This window comes from Typha angustifolia, chromosome 11 (assembly GCF_048772165.1).
Source record: "Typha angustifolia cultivar Huaian chromosome 11, ASM4877216v1, whole genome shotgun sequence".
Classification (NCBI taxonomy): domain Eukaryota; kingdom Viridiplantae; phylum Streptophyta; class Magnoliopsida; order Poales; family Typhaceae; genus Typha; species Typha angustifolia.
The window spans coordinates 7,880,031-7,906,294 of NC_133249.1; the positions used below are offsets into that span (position 1 = coordinate 7,880,031).

At 34.7% G+C, this 26,264-nt stretch overlaps 1 protein-coding gene across 1 annotated transcript; it reads left to right on the plus strand.

The window, feature by feature from the left end:
* The first annotated feature begins 11,785 nt into the window (after positions 1-11,785).
* LOC140771258 (dihydrolipoyllysine-residue acetyltransferase component 2 of pyruvate dehydrogenase complex, mitochondrial-like) lies at positions 11,786-24,242 on the plus strand. Its single transcript, XM_073112721.1, has 20 exons — positions 11,786-11,864; positions 11,972-12,049; positions 13,252-13,354; positions 16,037-16,170; positions 16,262-16,359; positions 16,434-16,474; positions 18,834-18,889; positions 18,982-19,056; positions 19,148-19,240; positions 20,146-20,385; positions 20,498-20,570; positions 21,928-22,016; positions 22,103-22,188; positions 22,312-22,387; positions 22,747-22,814; positions 22,919-22,985; positions 23,058-23,153; positions 23,227-23,329; positions 23,711-23,800; positions 23,895-24,242. The coding sequence occupies exons 2-20, from the start codon at positions 12,011-12,013 to the stop codon at positions 23,963-23,965; spliced, it is 1,698 nt and encodes a 565-aa protein (XP_072968822.1). The 5' UTR covers positions 11,786-11,864; positions 11,972-12,010; the 3' UTR covers positions 23,966-24,242.
* The last annotated feature ends 2,022 nt before the right edge of the window (positions 24,243-26,264 follow it).

A 26,264-nucleotide genomic window follows, 5' to 3' on the forward strand; every position in this document is an offset into this window, starting at 1 on the left:
AAGTATTTTTCATATAAAAAAGGGTTATAAGCACTGAAAATTCACTTGGTTTTCGATTTGGTGAGGCAGAGTCATTTTTTATTTTCTTTGCACTTGAGATTCTTTTCATAGATTATTATTAAATTATACTTGCTATACCATATACTCACCACCTTTTTGATAGAAACATTTCAGAGTTAAATACGGAGGATACTAACATTGAGGAGTAGCAAATTTATTTTCTTATCATTGTTACTTATATTTTTCTTCCTAGTTGAACTTTAGCCTTTGCGAGGGTTTTTATGTTTTAAGTTTGTATATGAATATGTATTCCTCGAGGCTTCTTGAAGCCTATAATAATTATAAATCTAAATTATTTGCTTAAATTATTATGGTATTTTAGATCTATCTTAGATACTTTGTGAGAATATTATACTGACAGGTCATGTGAGTCACATGAATTATTCCATGTGAAGAACACATGAATTTTAGAGATGGGTGTTTCAACTATGATCACTTCCTATACATCATTATTTGTCTATCATCTAGTTGAATAATAAACATTCATTAGTATGCTTTCCATATATAATAGTAGTTCTTCGTTTTCTCTTCAATACTGTTTTATGGAGCAATTAACGCAACTTTCAAATAATATATCAATCATAATAAAGGATCGTAACTATAGGCTCTATGAATAACTTTATCTAGTTATTTCTCCAAATAGTATCCTCAAAACAAGTGACATGTTAAAACACACAATATGTCAATTTAACATCTATGACTAAATACCATCATATCTTATTTCTAATTTGTAATTATTAAATCACTTAAACCTCATAATTCCTTAAGAGTTTTAACTTAATATTTTATCACATCCTCCAAAGTCCACCGCATATACCGAGCAATTTAATCTTATAGCATCATCAAAATCTTTCTATAATATCATTAATATCACCTAATAATCATAAATAAAGTTAAGTCCACATATTTGTAACTAAAATTTATTACTGAAAACACACGATTATCTTACTCTAAAGTTCTTATCCTTTAGATCAATTCCAAAATTATCTAGTCATCCAAAAATCTGCTACATTTGTTTATAATAACCTCAAATCTATTTGCAATAATCCTTATGTATATATAATAAAAAAATCTCTACATGTTTACAACTTTCTACGCTTCATCAATGAATATATATTTATCTCCAACCTTATATTCCAAAGGTTATAACGTATCAGCATATATTCTCTATAGTATAAAATGCATGATTACTTCTTCCTATTCATTAATATCTCTGATAAATTTTCAATATACTTGTATCTCCAATCATTTCTATTAACATCACAAAGTATCAAAACCTAAAAATCTCAACATTATAACCTAGACATTTATCTCAACCAATCAATATCCGACTCGTAAAAATCAACATCGAGCGTAATTTTAAATCAAACTGACATTTTAGATAGTATCAAAGCATAGATTTTAAGGATGATCATCACTCCCTTGCTTGATGGGCATGTGCACGCCCACGTGCCCCCATGGCACACGCTACGCATAAGATAGGATGGATAGAGTCATCATGCACCAGATACACTTATGGTCATATTATCCATCTTAAAATAAATTATGTTATCATCCAAATAAACATATTAACATATCAATATCTAAATCCAGAAAAATTATTCTAAACTACTACGTAATCTAATAGGACCAACATAAGCCATGATAAACCATCAAAGATACAATAAATATAACTAATATTGTCCAACCTATACATTATTCCTTATTATATGAAACACAATCTAATATAATGGAATATAAAATTATACATTGGTACTACTCAATTTTTTAAATAAGTTACCTTCTATACTATCTTATGTCTAGCTTGCCTAACTTTTGTTCTAAAATGTCTTTTTATAACATTTCAAATCATTACTAGGTGCAATATTTGGTGAATATTCTCCTCAGACTATGCATACTAGTATTTCTATGATTAACCTAGATCTACTCTTCAAGATTGAGTTCACATTATTGGTATCAGAGTAATAAATCCTCAAACCACCATGACGACCACCGGATCCATGGCTTAGTGACTGCACGAAGGCGCCTCCGAGACGGCAGAAGTAGTGGTACTCGAGAAGATCGATTTGAGTCCTACCTCACCAAGGATTGCTTCACCCCCTAGATTCCTGAGACATTCACATTTGGTCCAAATGATGATTATCTTGAGGGATTGTAGTGGGCCATGCAAGAGGCCATGGAGGTCTTCATGCAAGCTTTTATTGGTGCACAATGGAACCCGTGGTGATGAACCCTCCCCTTCACAATTGGATGCCTCTACCCTAACCACCACGAGATGGAGGACTAATAAGGAATACTCCATAGCCATGAGAACCACTACCGGCCACTCCAACAGCAAGAACTAGAGATATAACACTCTAATCTAGCGTATTATAGGCTTTTTCTATATCCAACTTCACAATTAAAATAGATTAGTATGATTCCCCAATCAATTATGTGAATGATTCCTTAAGTGAGCACAGTATTATTGACAATTGACCAACATGTTACAAAAGTGAACTACTCAAGGCTCACTAAGTTGATTCCCCGATTAATTATGTGAATGATCTCTTAAATGAGCACATTATTATCGACAATTGACCGACATGTTATAAAAGTGAACTACTCAAGGCTCACTAAGTTGGGAAGAAAGCCATTCATCGGATTAACCATTATTCATTAGATGATACACAACATTACACAAAGATATGGGTTGGTAATCACTCACCACCAATGAGTTGGGAGTTTTAGAAATAAAAGTGATAAGAATCTTGCTCCAATAAGTAGGCATGACAATGTTAGAGTGGAATAGGGCAAAAGTTTGATAGACTATTGGCCTATCTAAATTCCAATAATTATCAAAAAATTAAATGTGAAAACCACTATTAGGGTTAGACGCTTTACTCAAAGACATGGACCAAAGGGTATCCCCAATTTCCTTGGTGAAAAATAGTCTAGCGAGATTATCATCGTAGGTAGAATCGATAGCAAGCGAATGATGCCATAGGTTGGGATCATCCAATTGACTCAAATCAATCCACAAATTCTTATAAAAGTTAGAAAAACACAAGATGACCGAGAATACAAAAAACTTGATTTTGCCTATGTCTAATAAGGGTATTAATATGGAAGAACTTACTGTTCCTGCCTCCATCCTTGAACTAGTAGTAGTGAGTTTTAGCTAGCCACTTATAGTTGATTTTGTTATAGCAAAGGCAAATGCTTATGATAAGTAATTTGGATATTCGTAGACTCTGTAGGATTCAAGCCTATATCATTGCCCTTAAATTCCAGTCTAGCAATATGGGCAGGCAAAGCATCGACTCTATTCTCAATCTTGCCCAAATTAAATAAATTTCAATACATCAAATTATAACAAGTATGATTTAGCAAAACAGAGGTATTATGCAAATGATTTGAGAGATTAGCATCACAAATTTAGATATTATTAACCAAATTATAGAATTCTTTAGAGTCATATCAGAAAAGCTCAAGTCAAAGAACCTGAAAAACTCAAGGGCCATTCATGACTAAATTAAACAATAAAGGAGCATGATCGGATCTAGTGCGGTCCAAATGCTTGATTGCACTCTAGGGGCATAGCTGAAGGTAGGAATTAGAGGCCATAGCCCTATCCAACATAGTCCAGATCCAAAATCTCTCACCTTTGGATTAAGCTTAAATAGTGCACCACCTTTTTTATCATCCGATGAGAAAATCACATTAAAATCACTAATAACACACACAAACACATTTAAAATAAATAGCTTAGATAGCTCAAACTACAGAAATTTGCAAGCAACATAATTAGAGCTAGCATAGAAGTTTGAGAGGATCCAAGAATCCATATGTTTAAAAGTGATGACTCTTTGAATCAACTAAAAGCTAGCATTGAAGACAGATACCTTAACTATATATGGTTCCAAGCCATAAGAATGCCACACTCTAGCCCTCAACTTGCTACGGCCAAGCCTTGCTAGTCACCTATGAACTTGTGAATGAAAGACAAGACTTTTTTAAAGCTAATTCTAGTTACATACAAAAGAAACAAAATAGAAGAGTGTAACTAGATTGTATCATTACAGTGGTTGAGCGTGTCCTTTTTAGATAGCACTCTACAATTTTAGGAGATGATTGACATTAAGAAATCACTTTAGGCCAACATTAATAATATATGAGCTTTCTCATTGTTTCAGTTGTTTCTTGACATAGGGATTTGAGGCTTTCACCCTAATAGAGTTTCTTTTGTGTAACACTTGTTTAGCAGCTCCAAACGCTCTAGCCTTCTAAGCTCAAGTAGATCCCTGTAAATGCCCTTTCTTCATAGGATCATCAGCAATAACATCTTATTCATCCTTAGAGAGAGCAATAGTAGGAGATGATTTCCTACAAGAGAAGGAGTCTTCCAGAGCAACAACTCGAGCAATTAGGATCTCATGAAGGTCTAAGACGCTAGCGTTGCCTTAGGGGAGTCACGGGCTTGTCTCTCAAGATCATCATTACATAGAGAGATATTCTATAGATGATCTTCATTGACAACAATTGATAATGAGGCCCTAGCTTCAAACTTGACACATTGTGAACTTACATGATAGGTTCTCAAATTAGGAAAATCAGTAAGAAACTTTTCAGTCGATACTACTAGCGAAGATCTAATGAAGGGGAGAGCTGAGATGGAAAATTTTCCACCTGAATAATGGAAGGTGTAGGTTAGATGCTTAGGTTTGCTAGAGGCAAGTCAATAGAGTGAGGGTCTTGGAAGAGGAGATATGTAGATGGTAAGGATCCTAGCTTCCTCAAAAGTATTGATTAATATTAGAGCATGTTTCTTTTATCTTTAAGAGATCCTTAAGATATGAATTTATATAGAAAAGACCAATCCACTATTCAACATCCTCTTCTAAATGATTCTGACTATTCTTATTTTTGAAAGCTAGAATCAAGATCTCCTTGAAGTCAATTGATGAATGTGTGTGGATGTCTAGGTTATAGTTCTGCTCGAGTCTAAGTCCTAGTTAGTCCAAGTCTATTGGTATTTTAAGTATGAGTCCTTTGCTTATTGTATTTTAGGTTAATCATTTAATTATCATACTAACTTGGGTCTATGTATGGTTTAGTCCGAACAAATTTATCATTTAATTTAGTCAGTCCTAGCCGAGTCAGCTAGTTAGTCTAGATATATAATATGTGAAGAGAAGCTAAGTCAATTAGGCTTGAATCTAATTTATTCTAATCTCTCTTTCTCTCTCGCCTTCGACAAAACCCTAGAGCCCCTATCTTGCGTGATGCAACCAACCCACATGCAGCCACGAGTTTGGTGTGCCTTGGCCTCCTCTCTTCCCTCTCTTGTCCAACCTTACACATGGTTGGCCTCAACACCAACTCATGCCTGAGACTTCGCTAGGCCCAAGCTTAGTGGTCTCTCTCAACTCATGTGCATGCCCTGCTCACCAGCTGTGCCAACCACATCAAACCCTTTGCTTGCTCTTGGCCTTCTCTATCCAACTAGAGTTGATACCCTACAAACCTCATTCAAAGGTTGTAATACATCTAGGGTGTAACGTTGGTAATAGAGCAAGGTTCTCAACCAATGCATACCATAGTAGTAAGAAGAAGCACTATTGATTCAAATCCATTAATGTCCTAATTTATTAACAAAATTCAAGATCAAGGGTACACAAGATGATATGTCATCGACCGTGGCCCTATCTCTGTGTCCATGATGTATTCAACTTTCATTGATTTGAAGATAGTCTTAATGGAGAATACTTGAGTTCTCCTTGAGATGAAGACAATAATAAATTCGGATAGATGATTAGGTTATCGGGGCATGACTGTTGCAGCCACGCTGATGCACAACCATATACACCTCCTTCACAACCATCTATGCATATAGACATGACCATCCCATCCATGGGATTCCCACTACCTACGTTATTGATACCCACACTCAATCTATGAGTAATTGGGATATCCATAGGCAAATATCGTTCACCCCTAGATTTACACTACCCTATGCACAATCCATCAGTTGACAACTATGATCCATGGTGACCGTATCAGAAGGCAACAGAGAAGCCCTACCATAGTAGAAGAAACTTTGAATGTGGTGACACTCGTGGACCATTGATCCAAGACTGCACCATGTAGTTGGATTTCTCAAAATTCAGCAGAGGAGTTTTATTTGATTGAGTTTATCATGTAGAGCACTTTTTCTCATACTAAGACACATTGGTGTTGCTAACCTCCTTCTATCTAGATGACATTATGATTAAGTGGTTCCAATCAACACAATGGAATTATTCGTTTCAAGCATGGAATGAGTTCGCAATGGCTATTTGTCAGCATTTATGATATTCTAATACGAAGATTTTGAAGTTATCCTCTCAAAACTCATACCAAACCATTTTCTGTTCATGCCTACAAAATGAGTTTGAGAGGATATCCAATCAAGTTCAAGAGTGGTCATACTCCACTCTCTAGAGTAGTTTTACTAGTGAACTCTACCATGATATTCAAGTCAAGGTGAAGGCAGCTTGTTCGCATTCTCATGTGGATGTCTTCCACACAGCTTAGGTAGTGAAGGAGAAGCTTCTAACATTCATGATTAAAGGGAAGACACCTTGGACGACAACGGACATGCAAAGGGTTGGGTCTGCTACCTATAATCATGACGAATATGCAAGGATGGCTCAACCACCCACGGGGAGATATGTACCTTGTTACTCATGATAGTTAGGGTGTATTTATTTAAAAGATATAAAGATGAGATTGGATTAACTATCCCATAGGTTCCACACAATCTCACGTTTGTTACGAAATTAATAGATGAGATTAGGAGTCCAGATCGAATACCATATCCTCTAAAAGAGGGGATATAACAACCTATCTAGGGGTGGGATGATATATTACAAGTGGAGGAATAATGATCTTATTACTATATTACCCTTATATAAGAAATAATAAATTTAGACATATAAATAACAAACTAATAATCTTAACTACTCAAATTTTATTTTTATTTTTTATCTTTTTATTAGTATTTTATATTTTATATTTATTTAAAGTATTGCTATATTAAAATACTTTAAGATTTTTTATTAAACATTTTTATATTAACTTATTCTATTATTTGTATTACTTTTGGTTTTAATTCAAATTATTTTTAATTGAATGTGATTAATTTTTATAATTACATAATATAATTTAATGAAATTTAATGATCTAATTTAAGTTTAAGATAATCAACAATAGTTTAAAATAATAATTAATGTTTCTAATTTTTTTTATCGAGGATAATAATGTAATTTTATTTAGTTATATATAATCTTGTGTAAACAAAATAGTATATTAAAATTATAATATGAGATCAGTAATCTTAGGGGATATATTATCTCTTAAGATAAGCCTAAGGATGGCTTATTCCCTCTTATTTAATCCTACAATGAAACGAACCCTTAAAAGGACAACAGTAGCCTCCTACATACCATTTAATAGTAACTCAAGTCAAGAAATGAGCGGTGAAGGTCCTATGTTTTATTGTGACAAATAGTTTGCCCCAGGTCACAAATATGCAAGATCAACCTTATCATGCTAGTGGAGGAACCATGTGAGATTGAGGTTGAGCCAAAACTGATAGAAATGTTTGACTAGAGGTGGATGCTATCGAAGATGTGGAGATGGATAAGGAGGTTCATGTCGAGATCTCCTTACATGCTTATTTCTGAAGCAATCGACCCGTTTTATCATTGTTAGTAGATTTATTCACAACTGCCTCAATGAGAAAATGGTTTGATGGATTAGATTCGAGGTAGAGCCATCCATTGGGTTTGATATGACAATTAGTGATGGCATGACCTTTAGAGCGACTGAAATATTTTATGGAATGGTGCTTCGGATCCAAGGATACTCCTTTATCTTGGACCTACATTCGTGGCCCCTCAAGAAGCAAATATTGTGCTTAATATTTAGTTCTTTCAAGGCCTTAGCAAGATCAGTTATGTCAATTTCAACTTTGGAAAATTGACAATTAACTTCTAAAGTAATGGTCATGATGTGCACTTCAAGGGACATCAGTCAAACTTGGGTGCAAGCTTTTGTCCATTGATCAATTAGCTTAAAGGGGGTGTAGTGGATGCCTCATGTAGCTGGTCAGACTATTGATAGAGCAAGATTTATCTACTAATCTAATTGGTCTTTTGGCATCAATTAAGATGTAGTAGAATAAGAAGTTTTTCTTAGGGGAAAAACTCATAGGTGAAGAACTTTATTAATTCCAATGAAATTAATACAGCTTGATATATAGCACAAAGGGGAAGATTGAGCGATGACCTATGAACAAGCTCCACAACTTAGTAAACATCTATAAAATATATTATAACAAGCCCAAAAGGCACAAAGAGAATATTACAATACACACAACCTTGATGATCCACTGATGGAAAAGGCTAAGTGTCCAATGGTTCTACCGCGACTACTACAAATCCAAATATTAATAATCTTCTAAGGCACTAAGAGGAAGCTATAACAAAAATCACTTATGCGAACACATATAATCACTACAGATAGACAACACGTAAAGAGATAAGATAAGTAAACTAAGAGAGCAGCAAATACATAAGCAAATCGTGAAAGGAAAATAATGACAAGCCCTGATGGGCACAAATAGCTTACACATGTTAGATTCTGATAAGGAAAGCACCGAAATATCCATAAATCTCTAACCCAATAATCTGACACGATAACCCGGCTCTTAATCGAATTTGGGTTTAGTCTAATTGGGTTCGAGGCGTAAACGGGTCAACCCGTCTAACCGAATTAATAATCGGGTTGTGTTCGGGTTTATGCAATTGACCCATTTAACCCGTTTAAATATATGGGTTAGATCGAGTCAACCCACCAACTCGTCAACCCCACTATATAAATATTAAACTTTTAACCCTAACTCTCAAGTCTCACCAGCCACTTCCCACCAACCCTTCTCCACTCCTCGTCATCATCCTTCTCACCTCCTCCACTCCTCGTCGTCCTCCTTCTCCACCACCTAAACATACCCAACCCTATTCAGCGACCGAGAGGGTAGTGATGGTGGAGACGGAGAGGGCAATGATGGCGATGGCGGCGGCGGTGGCGGTAGAGACGGAGGCCTCGTCGTAGGAAGCTAGGAGGGAAGGGGAGATTTACTCGAAATCCTTCTCTCTCAGCCGTCTCCGATCTTGCCACTAAAGGCCATACCCGAAATCCTTCTCTCTCCCCGGTGGTGGAGACAAAGGCCACCGCAGTCGTCTCCGATCTTACCACCACTGCAACCGTCTTCGATCTCATTGCCACCATAGCCAAATCTCGCCACCGCTACAGCCATCTCTGATCTCGCCGCCACCACAGGATTTGTTACTACTATAATTAGAAGAATATGTTAGGATTTGTGTGTTAATTGAGAGTTTATTGTATAATAGATTGTATTTGTGTTAGGATTGAATGCATGGTTAATGGCTTAATACGTAGAATTATTATTTTTATGTATTAATTTTGAGTTGAAAAGAGATTATTGTATAATGTATTATTTATATAGGGTAAATTAGTAAATATTAATTTTTATATAGGGTAAAATAGTAAATAAATAAATATTACTGTATTATTTGGGTCGTGTTAATACGGCTAGTTTATTAAACGGGTTACACAGGTCGTGCCGTGTTAACCCTATCCATTTATTAAACGGGTTACACGGGTTGTGTTGTGTTACCCGTTTAATAAACATGTTGTGTTTGTGTCTATTAAATGTTAACCTGGTTAATAATTGGGTCGTGTTCATGTTAAGGTGATGTTGACCCGACCCGATCCAAACCTGCTTAACCCGACCCGATCCAAACCTGCTTAACCCAACCCGATTGCCACCCCTACTCACTACAAAAGAGAGGGAGCTCCGCCCCTCACTATACCTCACACCCTATGGCTGAAACTACCAAGGAGGAGGAGTAGCGCACAAGCTCCCTACAAAAGAGAGGGAGCTTCGCCCCTTGCTATACCTCACTATGTCAAAATCCAGTGTTGAGATGAGGCTGAGGTTTAGGAGAAGAGAGTTAATTTTGAGATTTGGGTAATTTAAATAAAGTGAGAAATTAATTATAGGAAAATTTGTATATAACGTAATTGTGATTTACACCATATATTTTTACTATCTACAAATCCGACCCTTTAATTTAGAGAATATATACAAAAAACACCTTGGGTTAGATTTGAACTAACACTGTCAAAACATTCTATTAAGTAGAAATATTTTATTTTTAAAATAACAAATATGCCCTTATTTTTAAAATGTCTAAATAATCTTAGTATGACGGCAAGATATTTTTTGCATAAATTTGCTAAATCATAGGGCTCTATTTGTAAATAGTAAAACTGTAGGATATAAACCTAATACGATTCGGACTTCACCAAGGACGTCTCGAGCATGGATACACTTTAGGGGTGTCTTTTATTCTTGTTTTAATGTTTATTTCATAGAAAAATAAGTTTTCTATATGTCGCGTTCGAACACGGGTGGAGTGCGTTCGAACGCGGTTGTGAATGTGGTTGTGAGAGTGTGCTTTACCTCTTTCGTCTTCTTCACTCTCGTTCTCTCAATCCCCAGCAATGCTGCTTCTAACCTCCCTCGACCGGTCAATCACCCTAGACCCTTAGGAACGGCCCTCTCCTCCCCTTCTTCCAATCTATCTAACACTTGCCTTAACCCTTCCATTAACCATAACCTTTCCATCACCACTTTTCACCGGTGCCACCCCACAATCGTTGGTCCGTCTCCAACCACCATCACCTAGGATCTCGTGCCTCCATCCACGGATCCTAAACAGACCACCCTGATGTTCGTTCACTAATCGGACGATATCTGGAGATCCCCATATCCGATTCACTTGAAACTTAATTTGCTAGAAAGCTGTTTTCTAGGCTACAACATATCCAAATTTCACGTCGATCCAACAACGGCATCTTTTGGGATCTTATTATAAAGTTCTGTGCCAGATCTAGTCCAGATCAGAGAATTGGAAGAGATCAAACCTTAGCCTAAGGGGATGATACCAAAACCATAATTTTATTAAAAGATATAGTGTTATATGCAAATTTCTCTTAATTATATTATTACTTGACTTAAAACGTCAACGGATATAATACAAAATCCATCCAAATCTATCAAAATTATTAAAATCTCATCACCTCCTGGTTCAAAATTTTGAATTATAAGAAAGAAAAATTGTAAATCAAATTTAATAAATTTAATGGAGTTGGGTTTCAAAAGGAGTCACTAGTCGTTATAAACCTTCTTCAGATAACATGGCTTCAAGACTCTACATTTATTAACGTTTTATCTAAGAAGAGGAAATGTTGACAAGTTTGGCTTGCCGATCTAATGAATATTTTATGTGTGGAAAAAAGAGAGTCAGACTTAGTTGAATCTATTAGCATTTTAGTTAAATTTTTTAAAATAAACTACTGATAAATTTAGTATTGTATATATAACTAGTTGATAAGATTAGTATTTAATTTTGTCAACTTATAGATATAAATATTAAACTTATTAATATTTCTATAAAAGTAAAATGCTAATGTTACCAACATCTTATGTGTAATTTACCCGTTTTGTTATTAAGTCTAGGGGTGTTCCATTTCCGTAAAAAAAAGTTTGAGAGAGGGCTAGTTTGGTCAAAAGCTCGTCTTCTCTCTCTAAATATAATTCCAAAACAAAGCCCCCCCCCCCTCTCCTCCTCTCCTCGCTCTCTCTCTCCAACTTCCCTACCTTCCCTTCTTTCTCTCCCACTATCGTTAGTTAGGTTCTCTATCTCTCTCTAACTCTTCACTATAACTCTCTCCTTGCTTCTCGGATAGACGAATTCGATGGTATCTGATTAGTTTTCCTTTTGGTGTCCTTTTGTCGCAGCGGCTAGGATTGGAAGCAGTAATTAGATCGGATCCGATCATGACGCGCGCTGCCCAGTTGCTTCGCCATTCCCGCAAGGTATTTCCTCTGATTTCCGTTTCTAGCTTTCTTGTATCACTCTTGAATAAGTTTGTGCCATTTCGGATAAGTTCATTCTTCCTCTCATCCGGTCTGGATTTGTATGGAGCTCTTAACATTTGTTCACGCATGAGAATAATTTATGGCGTCATAATTGTTGGGTCTGATTCTCTTTTTTATTTATAAATGGAGACAATTTGGCTTGGTTTTCCACTTCTATTTGATTTGCAAGAAAAAGATAAGGAATAATGTCATCAACATGTTGTAGTTTACAATCAGTAGTATTTTTTTCCGCATTTATTATTATTGTTCTTATGTTGTTTTAAATTGTATACTTGACTTCGTCTTGCCAAAATGTTGATGTATATGTTAGGTTCAGATTAGCATTGGCACATTATGCATTTTCCGAGTCCTTGATTTAAAACTATCAAGATAAGTTGAAAGTCAAATACTTTAAGCAACACACTCAAGATGTACATAATATAATATGGGAATAGGTCTGGAGAGATATTGCCCAATGCTGTGTAACATAAATCTATAAACTTGGATTTTCGTTCAAGAAGAAAAAAGTTTAGAAAGTATTATCACCATGGCTTTCTAATTATGTATGGTTATGTCTTCTGTTTTCATATTTTGTGATCATGTTAAGAAAATAGCCATCTCCTAGTGATGATTGGTCAAGAGAAAAATTTTAATGGGTTAAAGTACAGTATACCACTGAGACAGACGATAAATAGATCGGTGAAAATTACAAAATGCAATTTTGTTGATCACGTTGAATTGGACACTCTGAATCTGAAATGTCTATTATTGTCCTTGCAATCTGAAGTACAGAAAGATCGTTCTGACCTACTGAGTTTTATAATTGCCTTCTTTTCTGCGTTGCATTACGTTGCCTTGCTCCAATTTCATAGGAAATTGACAGTAGTAAAGCAAGAATCCACTCAAATTCATGGATTTTCTTTAGACTTGAAGCGTGACTAGGAATGAATGATTATTTCTATTATTTGCAGTATTATATTGGTCTATTGGAAGCCTACTTGCAGACTTGTTGTTCATGTTTATATTGAAACTTGTATGGAGGACCTTACCATTTGATTTTGATTTGTTTTGTTTCTTTTTCATATATGCAGTTTATTCTTTCGCAAAGTAGCTTTGCTTTTCTCTGTCTGCACTTTGTTATTGACTTTCTAATTATGCAGTTGAGAAGTGCTCAGAATATACTAAAATATGAGCCTGTTGGTTTTGCTCGTTATTTTTCAAAAGATGCTAGCCCATATATCGGAAGAGGAGATGGCAATCATGGTACACATTTTCCTTCTAATATACTACATAATTTTAAATTTCTAAATGGATTCTGAGGTAGTAGGTGCTTATTTACCTCTCATCATATTATTTCTGTTAAATTATGACACAAATAGATTTACGGGCTTTGTTGATTGTATGAGTTCCCAAGTTCATTTTGGATGAATAGTTATTGAATTTTCAAAACCAGGGTTTCAAGAATTCTTTGATTGAATAGTGTTTCCATAGTTCCGTGACAATGATGCCTGAGTGAATGACCAGCCACATGAACAGAATTCAGGTGTTTCATTTACAGCAGGTTGAAAAAAGTTTGTAATATACATGGTTGCGCATACTAACATCTGCATGTGCTGTCTGACATGGTTATGCACCATCTGAAGATGGTATCTGTTTCTTGATTAACATGATTATCCATCAAAAGCAAACTTTGTAAATATCTGGTAGACCGTAGACATGAATCACATGACATGTTATGCTGACCATATGCATATACTTTTGATATTTTATAATTACAATCCAATACCTAGTCTACATTTTTTTTAGAACTTTCTTAGTGATATCTGAGTTACAAAGACTTCCCATTTAGCATATCGTATTGGAGAAAACTATTGGATACTTCATGGATAGTTGCATACTGTCACAATTACTGGACAAATGTTTTCATATTTATAAAATATAAGCACATGTAAGTACATAGGTAGACCTGCAAATTATATTATTGATTTTCAAGATTTGCCTTATTATCTTATTTGTCTTATGTTGTATCTATATTTGTTGAACTTGTTGATGAGATTTTTCTTGATGAATAACTTGATGGAACCAAAATCTTGTAATTATAATGTTGGGAAGTAGGATTATGGACTCTTAGGATTTTTTTTTACATTTATACTATTTTCTGAGAATTTAGGTCTTGTTTGGTTTGAGGCTAAGCCCCGAACTTAATTAGTTAATCTCATATCGTAGTCTTGATTTTTTGGAGAATAAACTCGGTTAGATATGAAAAAGATAAAAAGATATTTGGTTATTGAATTAAGGTTAGGGAATCCTGAAGCAGTTCAGAGGGGGTTCCTGAACTGCTAGCACACAAGGCCTTATGTTTTAAGAATAGCCTGATACTAATATCAGCTATCAAGAACCTTGGTTATACCTTAGGAAGTATGGATTCTTCTAAACTCTAGCCATATCATATCAGATACCATATTGGATATGATACTTGTTGGATACATATAAATATGTGGCGAATTGTTACTTTACGTATCCTAGTTTTTCAAATAAAACTAGAAAGTGGATATTTCTAGGATACTTCTTAGATATTTTTAAAAGTTCAAATGTAAGTCAAATTAGAAATTTTGTTAGTTTGGAGAGTTCCATTTGTAATGAAATTATGAAACTTTACCCTAAGAATATACTATTGGGATGATTTATGAATTTGAAGGAATCTGGTACTAAGGTTTTGTGCCACAAGAAACTCGTAATTTGGGAACTGATAATTTACGGATCAAATGCTTTGATTTTGATGAGCTAGGGATGTGCTTATAATAAAATACAAGCAATCATAGGTATATATTTTATTTGCACTTAGTCCTGTATTAAATATTATAAAATATAGATATCATGTATACATAACGTATCCCCAGCATTTGTTATCTTTGCTTTCAAAATTTATCATGTCAATGTATCTGTTTTGTGTTGTATACAAATTTTGTATCTGTATCAATATTTTCTAGGTACCTTTACAATTGCTTTTCTGTATTTTCATTTCAGTGTTTGAACAATATCTGTAGCTTGTCATATATTCTTTTAGGAATTTTTAGATAATTGGCACCAAAAACTTTACAAATATCATAATCGGCACTGAAATAATTGAGCTTCTTTCAAAATTTCCATGATGATATTTTAAATCTAGTGGCAATTATGATATTTTAAAAGTTCTCAGCAGCAATTATGTAAAAATCCCTTTTATTAAACATATAGCAAACCATTCATCTGCCATTACCAAATTTACTTGGTCTATCATCTTTGGTGCTACTTTGTTTGGTTTAGCATAATCACAGTAATAGATGGATACTTGTACTCTTATCTTTGATTCTATTTGTTAGTCTCTTTTCTGTCTATGCAATTAAGTGTTTGCACCATATTTTGCAACTTATCTGATATTGTTCTTCTCCAGAACCAGTTGGAAATACTGTACTGCCATCAGCACTTCAATTTGATATTTCATTTTTTCCTGTTAAATCTATATTTATCAAAAATTGGATACAGGTCCGCAAGAATGCTGGTCTTGAAGATTAGCTTAGCATAATCATTAGAACATGTGGAATTGTGGATGCTTTGGTGTTTGATGTGAATGCGTGATATGACTGTTGTTATAGTAGAAGTGCAGATACATTTATAATCTGTGGATGTTGTTTGGTCCATTAATCTACAATAGGAAATTTTTTAATTCAAAATATAAATCTGTGGCATAATGCATGAAATTTATTATCTCTATTCGGCTAGTGCAAATACTATCCAAGTTACGCTCCTCATTATATGTTGGTACATCTTGCTGGTGATGCATTCACAAATTATGTTGTAATGACATCAGAAACTTGATGAGAGTTTTTTTTTTCTTTTATAGATTTTTTAAAGATTGGATATTTTTTAGTGATGGTCATTATATCTTCTTTTGGTTCTTTATAGATATGTCAAGGTGCCATCAACATGGACATGTGGGAAGCAGAGATAGGGAGTCCTGCTCTACTGCACGAGGTTTTCAGATTAAAAAAGAGGGTTGCCGACACAGTAGTTTTGTGAAAGAATTTGACGTCTTCAAGGTTATAAACTTGCAATAAACTGTAAAATGATGCCTTTACCATCATATCTAGTGGCCTGACCTGACCATGAAAATCTTGTCATATTCTTCAGGTGTCTTTCTCAGGAGTAATCAAAACCAGTCCTTCTAGAAACGCATCTGGGACTCGTATTCTACTGGGTAGCACTGGGTTCAACAACTCTTTCTCACGGTTTGTTAATATTGTTTATTTATATTATTTCCTTATATTAGCAACATCTTTTTTAATTTTCGTTCTTTTAATAGTATGCAGGTAGATCAGAGGAAATGTTTTTCTAGTGATGCAGGTATATTTCCCTCCCCTCTTACCTGACTAAAACAATTGACTTATTGTGTCTACTGCACAACTCAAATGTGAAAATGGCTCCATGATGGAACTTAGTTGAGAATTGGCATGCAATGCCTCGAAAGCAAAAGTAGGCAGGTGATTAAGTCAATGACTTGCTGTGAAAACCATAATGCAAACAAGTGGATGGAGACTCACTTTTTTGCATCTTTAACTTGTGTGGGTTTGGAGAAACCCTCTGAAATTCCTCACACATGGGAATTGCTTCGCAAGGAAGAAAATGGGCAACCAAATTGTTTAAACTTTCAACCTGTTGCCAACCTAATGTCAACTGTTGGAAGCTCAATGTTACCTAAGAAAGGATGTTGAGATCTGATTTTCTGAATGTAATTTGCCAGATTTGTCTTGCTTCTGCCTTGTTTATGTTGTGCCTTTTCTCTTAGATCCTCTGCAGGTATTGTTGGTATGCTTCTTACAAATGACAAAAATGAAGACAAATTAAATATTGATCTACTTGCATGTATCTATTGCTTCATCATAAATAGTACCAAAGAAAGATAAATGTTAAGGTAAATAATGCATACATCACAAATATATTTAAAATTATCCATGTGTACTATATCCTGTACTGTGCATGTCACGTTAAAGCTATGAAATATCTATATGTGTTCTTTTGTGCTTCTTATAGGCTTACCATTTTAGTTGTTAGGGCTTCTTCTGTGCTATGAGTAGGCTAAGGTGTCAGGTTGTTGAAGTTTAGTATGAGGACGGTAAACAAACTATTGGAAGTTGGAAATCATGGATTGGTGTATACAAAGTTCTTAGATGGTTAAACTAAAAATCCAGAATGATCCATGAATGGTCGATGTATATCCAAGCAATGATGCCCGTGCCAGTGGCACGTACCGTGCTGTGCCACCATCGGCACGGCACGCCCCTCCCCCCATGCTAGTGGCACGCTCCCTATAATATTTTTAATAAATTTTTTAGGATATTTAGAGATGTTTTTGGGTCTTTGGTATGTCAATCTTTAATTTTTTTTGTCTAAGTATATGTATTAAAATTTAAAATCTATATTATAATGTTTTATCTTTAAATTATTTTTATAAATAACCTATTTTATTAAAGATAAACAACAGTTGAATATAAATATTATTCAACACATAATATGATTGAATACTCCATAATATAATTGAACACATAATAACATTTAATACCTAATTGATAATAGTTGAATAATTAAAACTAATATCTAGTTGAACGTAGAATGACGAGGATGATCAAAGACTTCATTTGTTAGCACAAGAATAACACAGGAATGTTGCGTTAAATACTGTCGATATTCTTCAAAACTTATCCACTGATCATACTGCTCGTTATAACGTCTCACATAGTTTTCATAGAAATAAAAATTTTATAATTTTTTGATGATATGATATGGATATTAAATATACACGAGAACGACTGGCACAGACGAAAGCACACTATAAGCATTTGCAGATTATGAATATGGAGTATAATAATGGTGTTGTGGCTCTGGTGGGTGTGATTGATATGATGATAATGATGATGAACTTATATCATCCTGTGGGCACACCTCTCCTAATATTTTGCTACTTATAGACTCAAGTCCTTCTCTCATCTGACTATAATCATATTGAACTTGAGATGGTCTCTTTTCTTTCTTCTGTCTTTGATAAATTCGGCTTTGTGGTTGTCTAGGTCTAGCAAATGAATTGTCATTCCAATTTTAAAAAATGATAAATAAGTTGTTATTTCAAAAATGACAAATGACAAAAGTTAATTAATGAAAATAAGAAAAAGTTTAAAAATGGGTTCTACATGTCATATCATGTTTGTTAAGAAAATAAGTAAGGTTGATTTGATAAAAATTGATAGAAATAGAAAATTAAAAAAAAAAAGTCTCTACATTCGCACATGATCGGCACGAGGCTGTGACGGGCGGCACGGATCGGCACGGATCGGCACCGCACGCATGCCAGTCGGCACGGCTAGACACGGGGGTGTGCCACTGGCACACCTTGTGCCAAGTGCCGTGCCTCTATTGGCACGGCAAGTGCCGGTCGGCCGGCACGGCCATCCTTGTATCCAAGTATAACATTAATTCATCAATCAAGCAGAAAAGTCTAGGAAACCTAGCTATATATTTTAGTATTTCAACTTCTTGGAGATCTAATTCTAAAGGCTCTCTTCATCATATTTTCTCTTTCACCAGTGTTGCAATTGATTGATTTGGTTGTCGGCAATTCTGCATAATAGTTGCTTCTAACTATACCTAACAATAACAAAGTGGTGATGCCTACACTGATCCTCTTAATATATTCAATCCATGGTTCCAGATCTTCCACCACATCAAGCTATTGGGATGCCGTCTCTTTCACCTACAATGACTGAGGTGTCATCTGTTCTCTATACCGATCAAATTTTAGGTTTGCATCCTATTATTGCTGAGGTTTAAAAAATAGTTCCTTTTTGAACTGCTTATAGGGAAACATTGCAAGATGGCTGAAGAAGGAAGGAGACAAGGTCTCTCCTGGTGAAGTTCTTTGTGAAGTTGAAACAGTATGTTCTTCACAATCTCATATGATGAGTGCTTATTTAGTAAATCTATGAGGCAATCTCTAAGAAATTCGAGAATATTATGTTTGATTAGGATAAAGCTACCGTGGAAATGGAATGCATGGAGGAAGGCTATATTGCTAAGATTATACATGGAGATGGAGCTAAAGAAATTAAAGTTGGTGAGGTACTTATTTTATCCATATAGAAATTATTCCTAGGCTAATTTTTGTCTAACATCTTCCAGCTCGTTTTAGAATGTTAGAATGTTATGTCTGCTTCTCATTTGATAGAGTTTTTTATTTATTTATTCCGGTATTCATAGATTCAGATAAAATGAGCTAGATGATGTGATACTCTCTAATGATAATTTCAAGTCATTGTCTTGTCTCTTGTTAGATCATACTGCAGGACCCATTGTGTTGCCCAAAATTCAAATGTCTTGAATTTATCATTTATGCTTAGTTAAATTCATAAAAAAGTAACTTATTGTACTTCAAAACTCATGCCCAGACCTGGTTTGATTTAGCTTGCAAGTTGCAACTTGTTTTCAGCTGTAGCTTGTTTTGACATCGTAGGCCCCATCATAAAGATGAGTTGCCAATTATCTCTGTATCCTTGATGAAGATGTGTCCTTTGCCAATGGCCTCCTTAATATTTGTTCTGTCACCTTTTTTATGTCAGTATTTAGTAGATCACTTTGATGATATTGACTTGATGTTCTTGCAATGTTCCTTCCTCCACATTAACTGCATATTTACTAGGAGGGTTACTTGCAAAATATTAATCCTGCTATCCCTTATTTACTGATTACTTGTCCTATTTAGCTCCTTTTGGAATAATGAAGTTGGAAATGATTAACAAATAGTCAAGAATATATGAGTGTAAGGATCAATCTAGAAAATCATTTAACTACTGGCTACCTTACCTTATAATTGCAGCCTGGTGAGGTAAATATATTCAGCTGTTAATTTATTGCATTCTGTATTGCAACATCACTGTATAGCAGTAAGCGATTCATTGATGCAGAATGATTAACCTTTTACTATGTGAATTTAATCATTATGGTATTTTTTTTAATTTCCTGATTAGATTATTGTCATAACTGTGGAAGAAGAGGATGATATTGCAAAGTTTAAGGATTATGATTCTTCAGCATCTGCTTCCCCTGCTGAAGTAAAGGCTCCACCTAAGTTTACTGCACCAAAAGAAGAGGAGCCAGAGCCCATTAAAGCTCCTGAGCCAAAAGTTATGAAGACTGAAGAAACTTCTCGTTATGGAGATCGTATTTTCTCTAGTCCTCTTGCAAGAAAGTTGGCAGAAGATAATAATGTAAGTGCTTGACTGTTTTAGTAATGGTCAACATTTAACCAGGTATCTTCTAGTGAATTCTTTACTGAAAGCATTTAATCTTTACTTCTTATGGCTTTTTTCATTCAAACAGGTGTCCCTTTCAAGTATCAAAGGTACAGGTCCTGAAGGGCGTATTTTGAAGGCAGATATTGAGGATTACTTAGGTATGCTACTAGAGTACATGGAAGTTTCTCTGAAAAAAACACTTTTATTTGGTAATATCTAATCTGAGTATGAGAACAATACAGGGAGCACAATATTGCCATGAGGTAACAAAGAATATGCTATTGGTTTTAAACTTTTACTGACTTTGAAGTAGTAGCGAATGAGCATGATATTCATCATTCTAATATCAAGTGATCAATATCTGCAGTAAATTTGAAGGAAAAGGGTAGCAGAAAGATAAAAATAACTACTTTTTTTTTGGCCAACTACAAACCTAGAGTATTCTCTTTCCTCATGTTACAAGCATGTAAAAGAAGCCATTTTTCCTCGCAATTGAATGAACATGTTAGGTCAGCTTCAAAATGCATATTTCTTTCATTTTTTTAGAGTACATATTTTTAGAGTGCCTCAATTTTAGAAAATTTGGAAGTTGGCTTGAACATTTCTGCGAGGATTGTTTTCCTGTAAATGCAAGACCTAGGGCCAATATTCTAGCCTTTTTTGCATTATCCTAGTTTGAAGAATGATCTAGTTTTGTCTGAAATCTAGATGCATTAAATATGCACAAGAAACGAACACATTCCTACCTCTAAGGGCCTGTTTGGGTAAATTAGGAAAATTTTGCATAGGAATTAAAAAGTGCAATTAAAGGATCCTATGTGTTTTTTTTTCTCAGATTGATTTAATTTATCATGTTTGGAATTTGGATAGTTTAGGAAATTTTGTAGGAAAAATATTGATGGATGAGGAGGAGGTGGTGGTGGTCATGGGCAGAGGAGGGGAAAGAGGTATTGAGCAGAGGAGAAGGAAGGGGGTGGTGGGGGTAGTGGCTGAGAATGAGTAGGTGGAGGAGGTGGTGGTGGTGGTGGTGGTTGTAGGTGGAGGAGGAGTTGGTGATGGGTAGTGGAAGAAGAGGAAGTGGTGGTGGTGGGTTGAGGAGGTAAAGGAGAGAAGAGAGTGGTCATAGGAGAGGAAGAGGGAGAGAGAGGGAGAAGGTGAGGGATAGTGTAGGGAAAAAAATCCAGAAAGAGTGGATTTTGTTTTCCTTTTGAAAGGGGTGTTTCCTATGAAAAAACTTCCCTTGAAAAAATTATCCAAACACTCACATAGGGAAATTTTCTGTCCCTCTAAATTTTCCTTAGGAAAGCTAAATTCCTATAGAGTTCTATCGGAATTTGGGCTTATCCAAACTGGCCCTGAAGAGGCTCATGGAAGGATCTCCAGTGGTATCATCGTTCTTCCATTGCTTCTCATCTTTCTAGTCAATATCCCACTCACATTAGGTTTTTTAATGCTGTTTTTTAGACTTAATTATTTCAATCCTTTCCTCTGATGGTACATTTCTGCTTAATGAAGCCTCTGCGACAAAGGGTTCCAAGGCAAAGGATTCAGTTGCATCTCCAGCATTAGATTATTTGGATATTCCAAATACTCAGATAAGAAAAGTAAAACTACAATACCATGAGTGTCCGAGTACCTGTATTATTTGGTTCTGAAATCTTGTTAAGGGTATGATTTTTCTTGTTTGCAGGTTACAGCATCACGCCTGTTACTATCCAAACAAACTATTCCCCACTACTATTTGACAGTTGACACACGTGTTGACAAACTCATGGAGTGAGTTCTTCCATTAACTCTCACTCTTCCCATCAAAGTTTGTATAGGGATTGTCACAGATTTCAAACTAAGTTGAGAATCAGCTACTAATGAAGTTAGATTAATAGTTTCAATGGAATTTAGGTTGAGGAGCCAGCTAAATTCTTTACAAGAAGCTTCGGGTGGGAAAAGGATATCTGTAAACGATCTTGTCATAAAGGTTAGTGTCTTTTAACTTATTATGGTTTTAATTTTTGTGTTGCTCCCTGTGTGATCTGAGGCTATGGCATCTAATATGGGCCCTTGGATACTTTATATATATGCTTTCATTGGTTTATATCGAAGATAAAGTTAGGACTGTTGCTGAAAAGTTTGCAGCTTTTGTGATCTACATTGGCCAACCAAGTTGCTTCTGAGTGATTTTAAGCTTGTCAAGTTTTAGCTAAATAAACACATATATCTTGCAAGTAGTCTTTCGTTGTTGGCACTGAATAACCAGATTTTGGCTATTATTATTTATTTTGCTTGTTTGGATTGACTTCTCCAATGATGTGTAATCTAAGTTTACTAAATCAACAGGCTGCTGCTTTGGCTCTCCGAAGAGTTCCTCAGTGTAACAGCTCTTGGATGAATGATTTCATCCGTCAGTAAGTTATTATGATTTTTAATAAATGAACGAGAACTTGTTTCCCAAAAGGTAATATAGAACTATGATATTTCTTTTGATATGGTTTTGTGGTTTCTAATCCAGGTACCACAATGTTAATATAAATGTTGCCGTACAAACAGATCATGGTTTGTTTGTGCCAGTAATCAGGGTAGCTACCGGAACTAGTTTATGTATGTTCCTAGGTCCTGCATTTTTGTGACATGAAGCAGCAATTTTTCAGGACACAGACAAAAAGGGACTCTCTACAATAGCAGAAGAAGTGAAAATGCTGGCTCAGAAAGCCAAGGATAACAGTCTGAAGCCAGAAGACTATGAGGTAGGCTCTGATATGGATGCAATAAATATGGCATTAATTATTTACTTAGTAACTGGGATGAGTTATTTTGCAGGGAGGCACTTTTACTGTATCAAATCTAGGAGGTCCTTTTGGGATCAAGCAATTTTGTGCAATTATAAATCCTCCTCAGTCGGGCATTTTGGCTGTTGGCTCTGGTAAGAGTTGTGATATTTGATTTACACTTGATTGATGATAAATTTCTCGATATATAGTTTCGTTCCATGTTGTGCCATTTACAATCTTTCTCATCCGGTATCCTCATAGTATAGTATACATGGAGTTAAACATAGGATTTTACATTCGATGCTCCATACTCCTTCAAGAGCGTTTTAGTGGGCCTTAAAATGCGAACTGTTTTAGAAGATTGGCATTCTGGTTAATTTTTAGTACTGATCGGGTGCTTTCCTGAGATGCTAAATGTGCATCTAGCAGAGACACCAACATTAGCTCACATTGGATTTGCAACATATAGATGTTAACCCGGAAACTTATTTACTATGTGTGCTTATTGAGAATGAATTTGGCTTTTGGAGCAGCTGAAAAGAGGGTGATACCTGGGCCAGACCAGTTTCAGTTTGGTTCATTCATGTCAGTCACATTAAGTTGTGATCACCGTGTTATTGATGGTATGTGCTGCAAGCAGGGATGAAATGGATTATTTCTTTAGCTTAAATTATTATATCTATGGTTCTGGATCTGACTATTTACTCTGTGTGCTAGGTGCCGTTGGTGCTGAGTGGTTGAAAGCATTTAAGGGCTACATTGAGAGTCCACTCTCCATGTTGCTCTAAAGGAAATCTCTATCCAGGCATTTTTGTAGGATATGTGAAATAAGGCTCCTCTTTTCTCTGTTTTCTTGTTACCTTTTGCTTTTCTATTTGGCACGGCATCAATGAGGTCCAAAAATCCAAGAGGTCAGAGCCAGGAGAGCTGACCAAGTTTTTTTTTTATAGTCTACTTTCTGCTTCCCTTCTGATGGAAGTGAATATAAAGCAAGTGGTAACTTTTTTCACGAGCTTTCAACTTTTATGGTTGCTCATAACAGCCGCTGGCATTCATTGTTTGTCACTTCCTCAGCTTCAATCCTATTATTTACTGGATTTCATTGATATTAATAGACTAAATTCTTAAAATGGCATTGGCTAGTTAATACTTTAGTATAATATTGAAATTGCAGCCAATCCTAAGTTTGTTAGAACTTTATTTTTTCGTTTCCTTTCTGCAGTTGGAATAAACTCTTTCAGATTTCTTCTGTCTGGAATAATATTTCGTAGTTAGAAAAATGGGCTTCTTTGTGCATCTAGCTTGCAGCACTGAGATTATTCTTTGCATCTTGCAGCATCTGCAAAGAAGTCAATTGCTTGCTTGAATGGAACTAAAAGCATTTTTGAAATACTGTGATAATATCTGCGGGTTAAAATCCATATTGCTGTCAGGAGTCAGGCATACCAATATTAGGCCATCTATCTTATTGCATGTGTTGCAATGGGGTGATTTGCAGCAAAATACCGTTCAGTTTTTTAATTAGTAGAAATATGTTCTCTATTATCGAATAACAAATTTAGGTCTTTTTTTTACTAATTTAGATTAATTTACTCTTTCTTGTTTAATCTCAATGTACACATTATTAAAATGTAAAGCATACTTTTTGTATAAGCGATGTATATAAATTATATAAGTGATGTATGATATTTTTTTTTAAAATTTCAATGCATGCATCATTGAAAGTTATATCGTATATTTTGTATAGACGATGTGTATATATTATATAGGTGATACGTCATATTTTTTTTTTCTAAATTTTGATGCGCACATTATTGAAAATTACATCGTATATTTTGTATAGATGATGTGTATATATTACATAAGTGATGTGTGACATTTTTAAATTTTATATAGATGAAGTGTATATTTTGTATAGACGATACGTATAAATGACATATGTGATGTAGTGTTTTTTTTTAAAAAAGTTTTGATATGCATATTGTTGAAAATTAAAATGTATATTTTGTATAGACAATGCTTATAGATTATATAGGTAATGCTTAACTCTTTTTTTTGAAATCTTGATAAGTATATTGTTGAAAATTAGACCGTATATTTTGCATAGGTGATGCGTATAAATTATATAGGTGATATATGATATTTTGTTTAGAATATGATAGTCTTTTTAAAATTTGTTAGCGCTAAAGTAGTTAAAAAAAGATTTGAAATTGCAATTTGACAATGGGAGCGGACCTGTTTCTGCCTATTAAAAAAACTAAAATGCCTTTTGCTTCAAATCTCTAGTTGTAATGAATAGATATATTTCTTTTTTCCATTTTGAAGGGCCGCTGCTACACTAGACCAGAAAAACTCATCAGCATTTTATATAGGTTGTAAGATACCAGACTTATTAATATTTTATATAAGATATAAAATAATGATCTCACCATCATTTTAGTTGGGAAATATGTACAAATATATATATATATATATATATATATATATATATATATATATATATATATATATATATATATATATATATAATATATATATATATATATATATATATGAGAAGAGAAATGATGAGAATATTTGATTTGTATTTATTTTATTCAGATTTGAATTTAATATTATTCTCTAGTTTATTTGATTGTAATATGATAAATATCTCTAATTTTTTTAATTAGTGGATAATAAATTAAGGGATAAGCTTCTCATGCTTTATATGTATATTTAATGGAAATTAATCATTGATAAAATCAGCATTTTGATACGATTCGATCCATATTGGCTTCACGCGGGATATTGGATTTATGGGAATCTAGTTGAGTAAGTAGAATCAATAAAATCTATTTTTGCTAGGGCGCGTTCGAACGCAAGGACCGCGTTTGAATGTGGTGGTTTGAACTCCTACGTCACGTTCATATTGACAGAGAACGGAATTGGCGCATTCGAACTGAAACGGATGCGTTCAAACGTGGCTGTTTAAACGCCTGCATCACGTTTGCATCCATAGAGAACGAAATTGGCACGTTTGAATGCAATCGGGCGTGTTCGAACTCACCGCGACAAAAGTGTGGGTTAAGTTGTTAGGGATTGTTA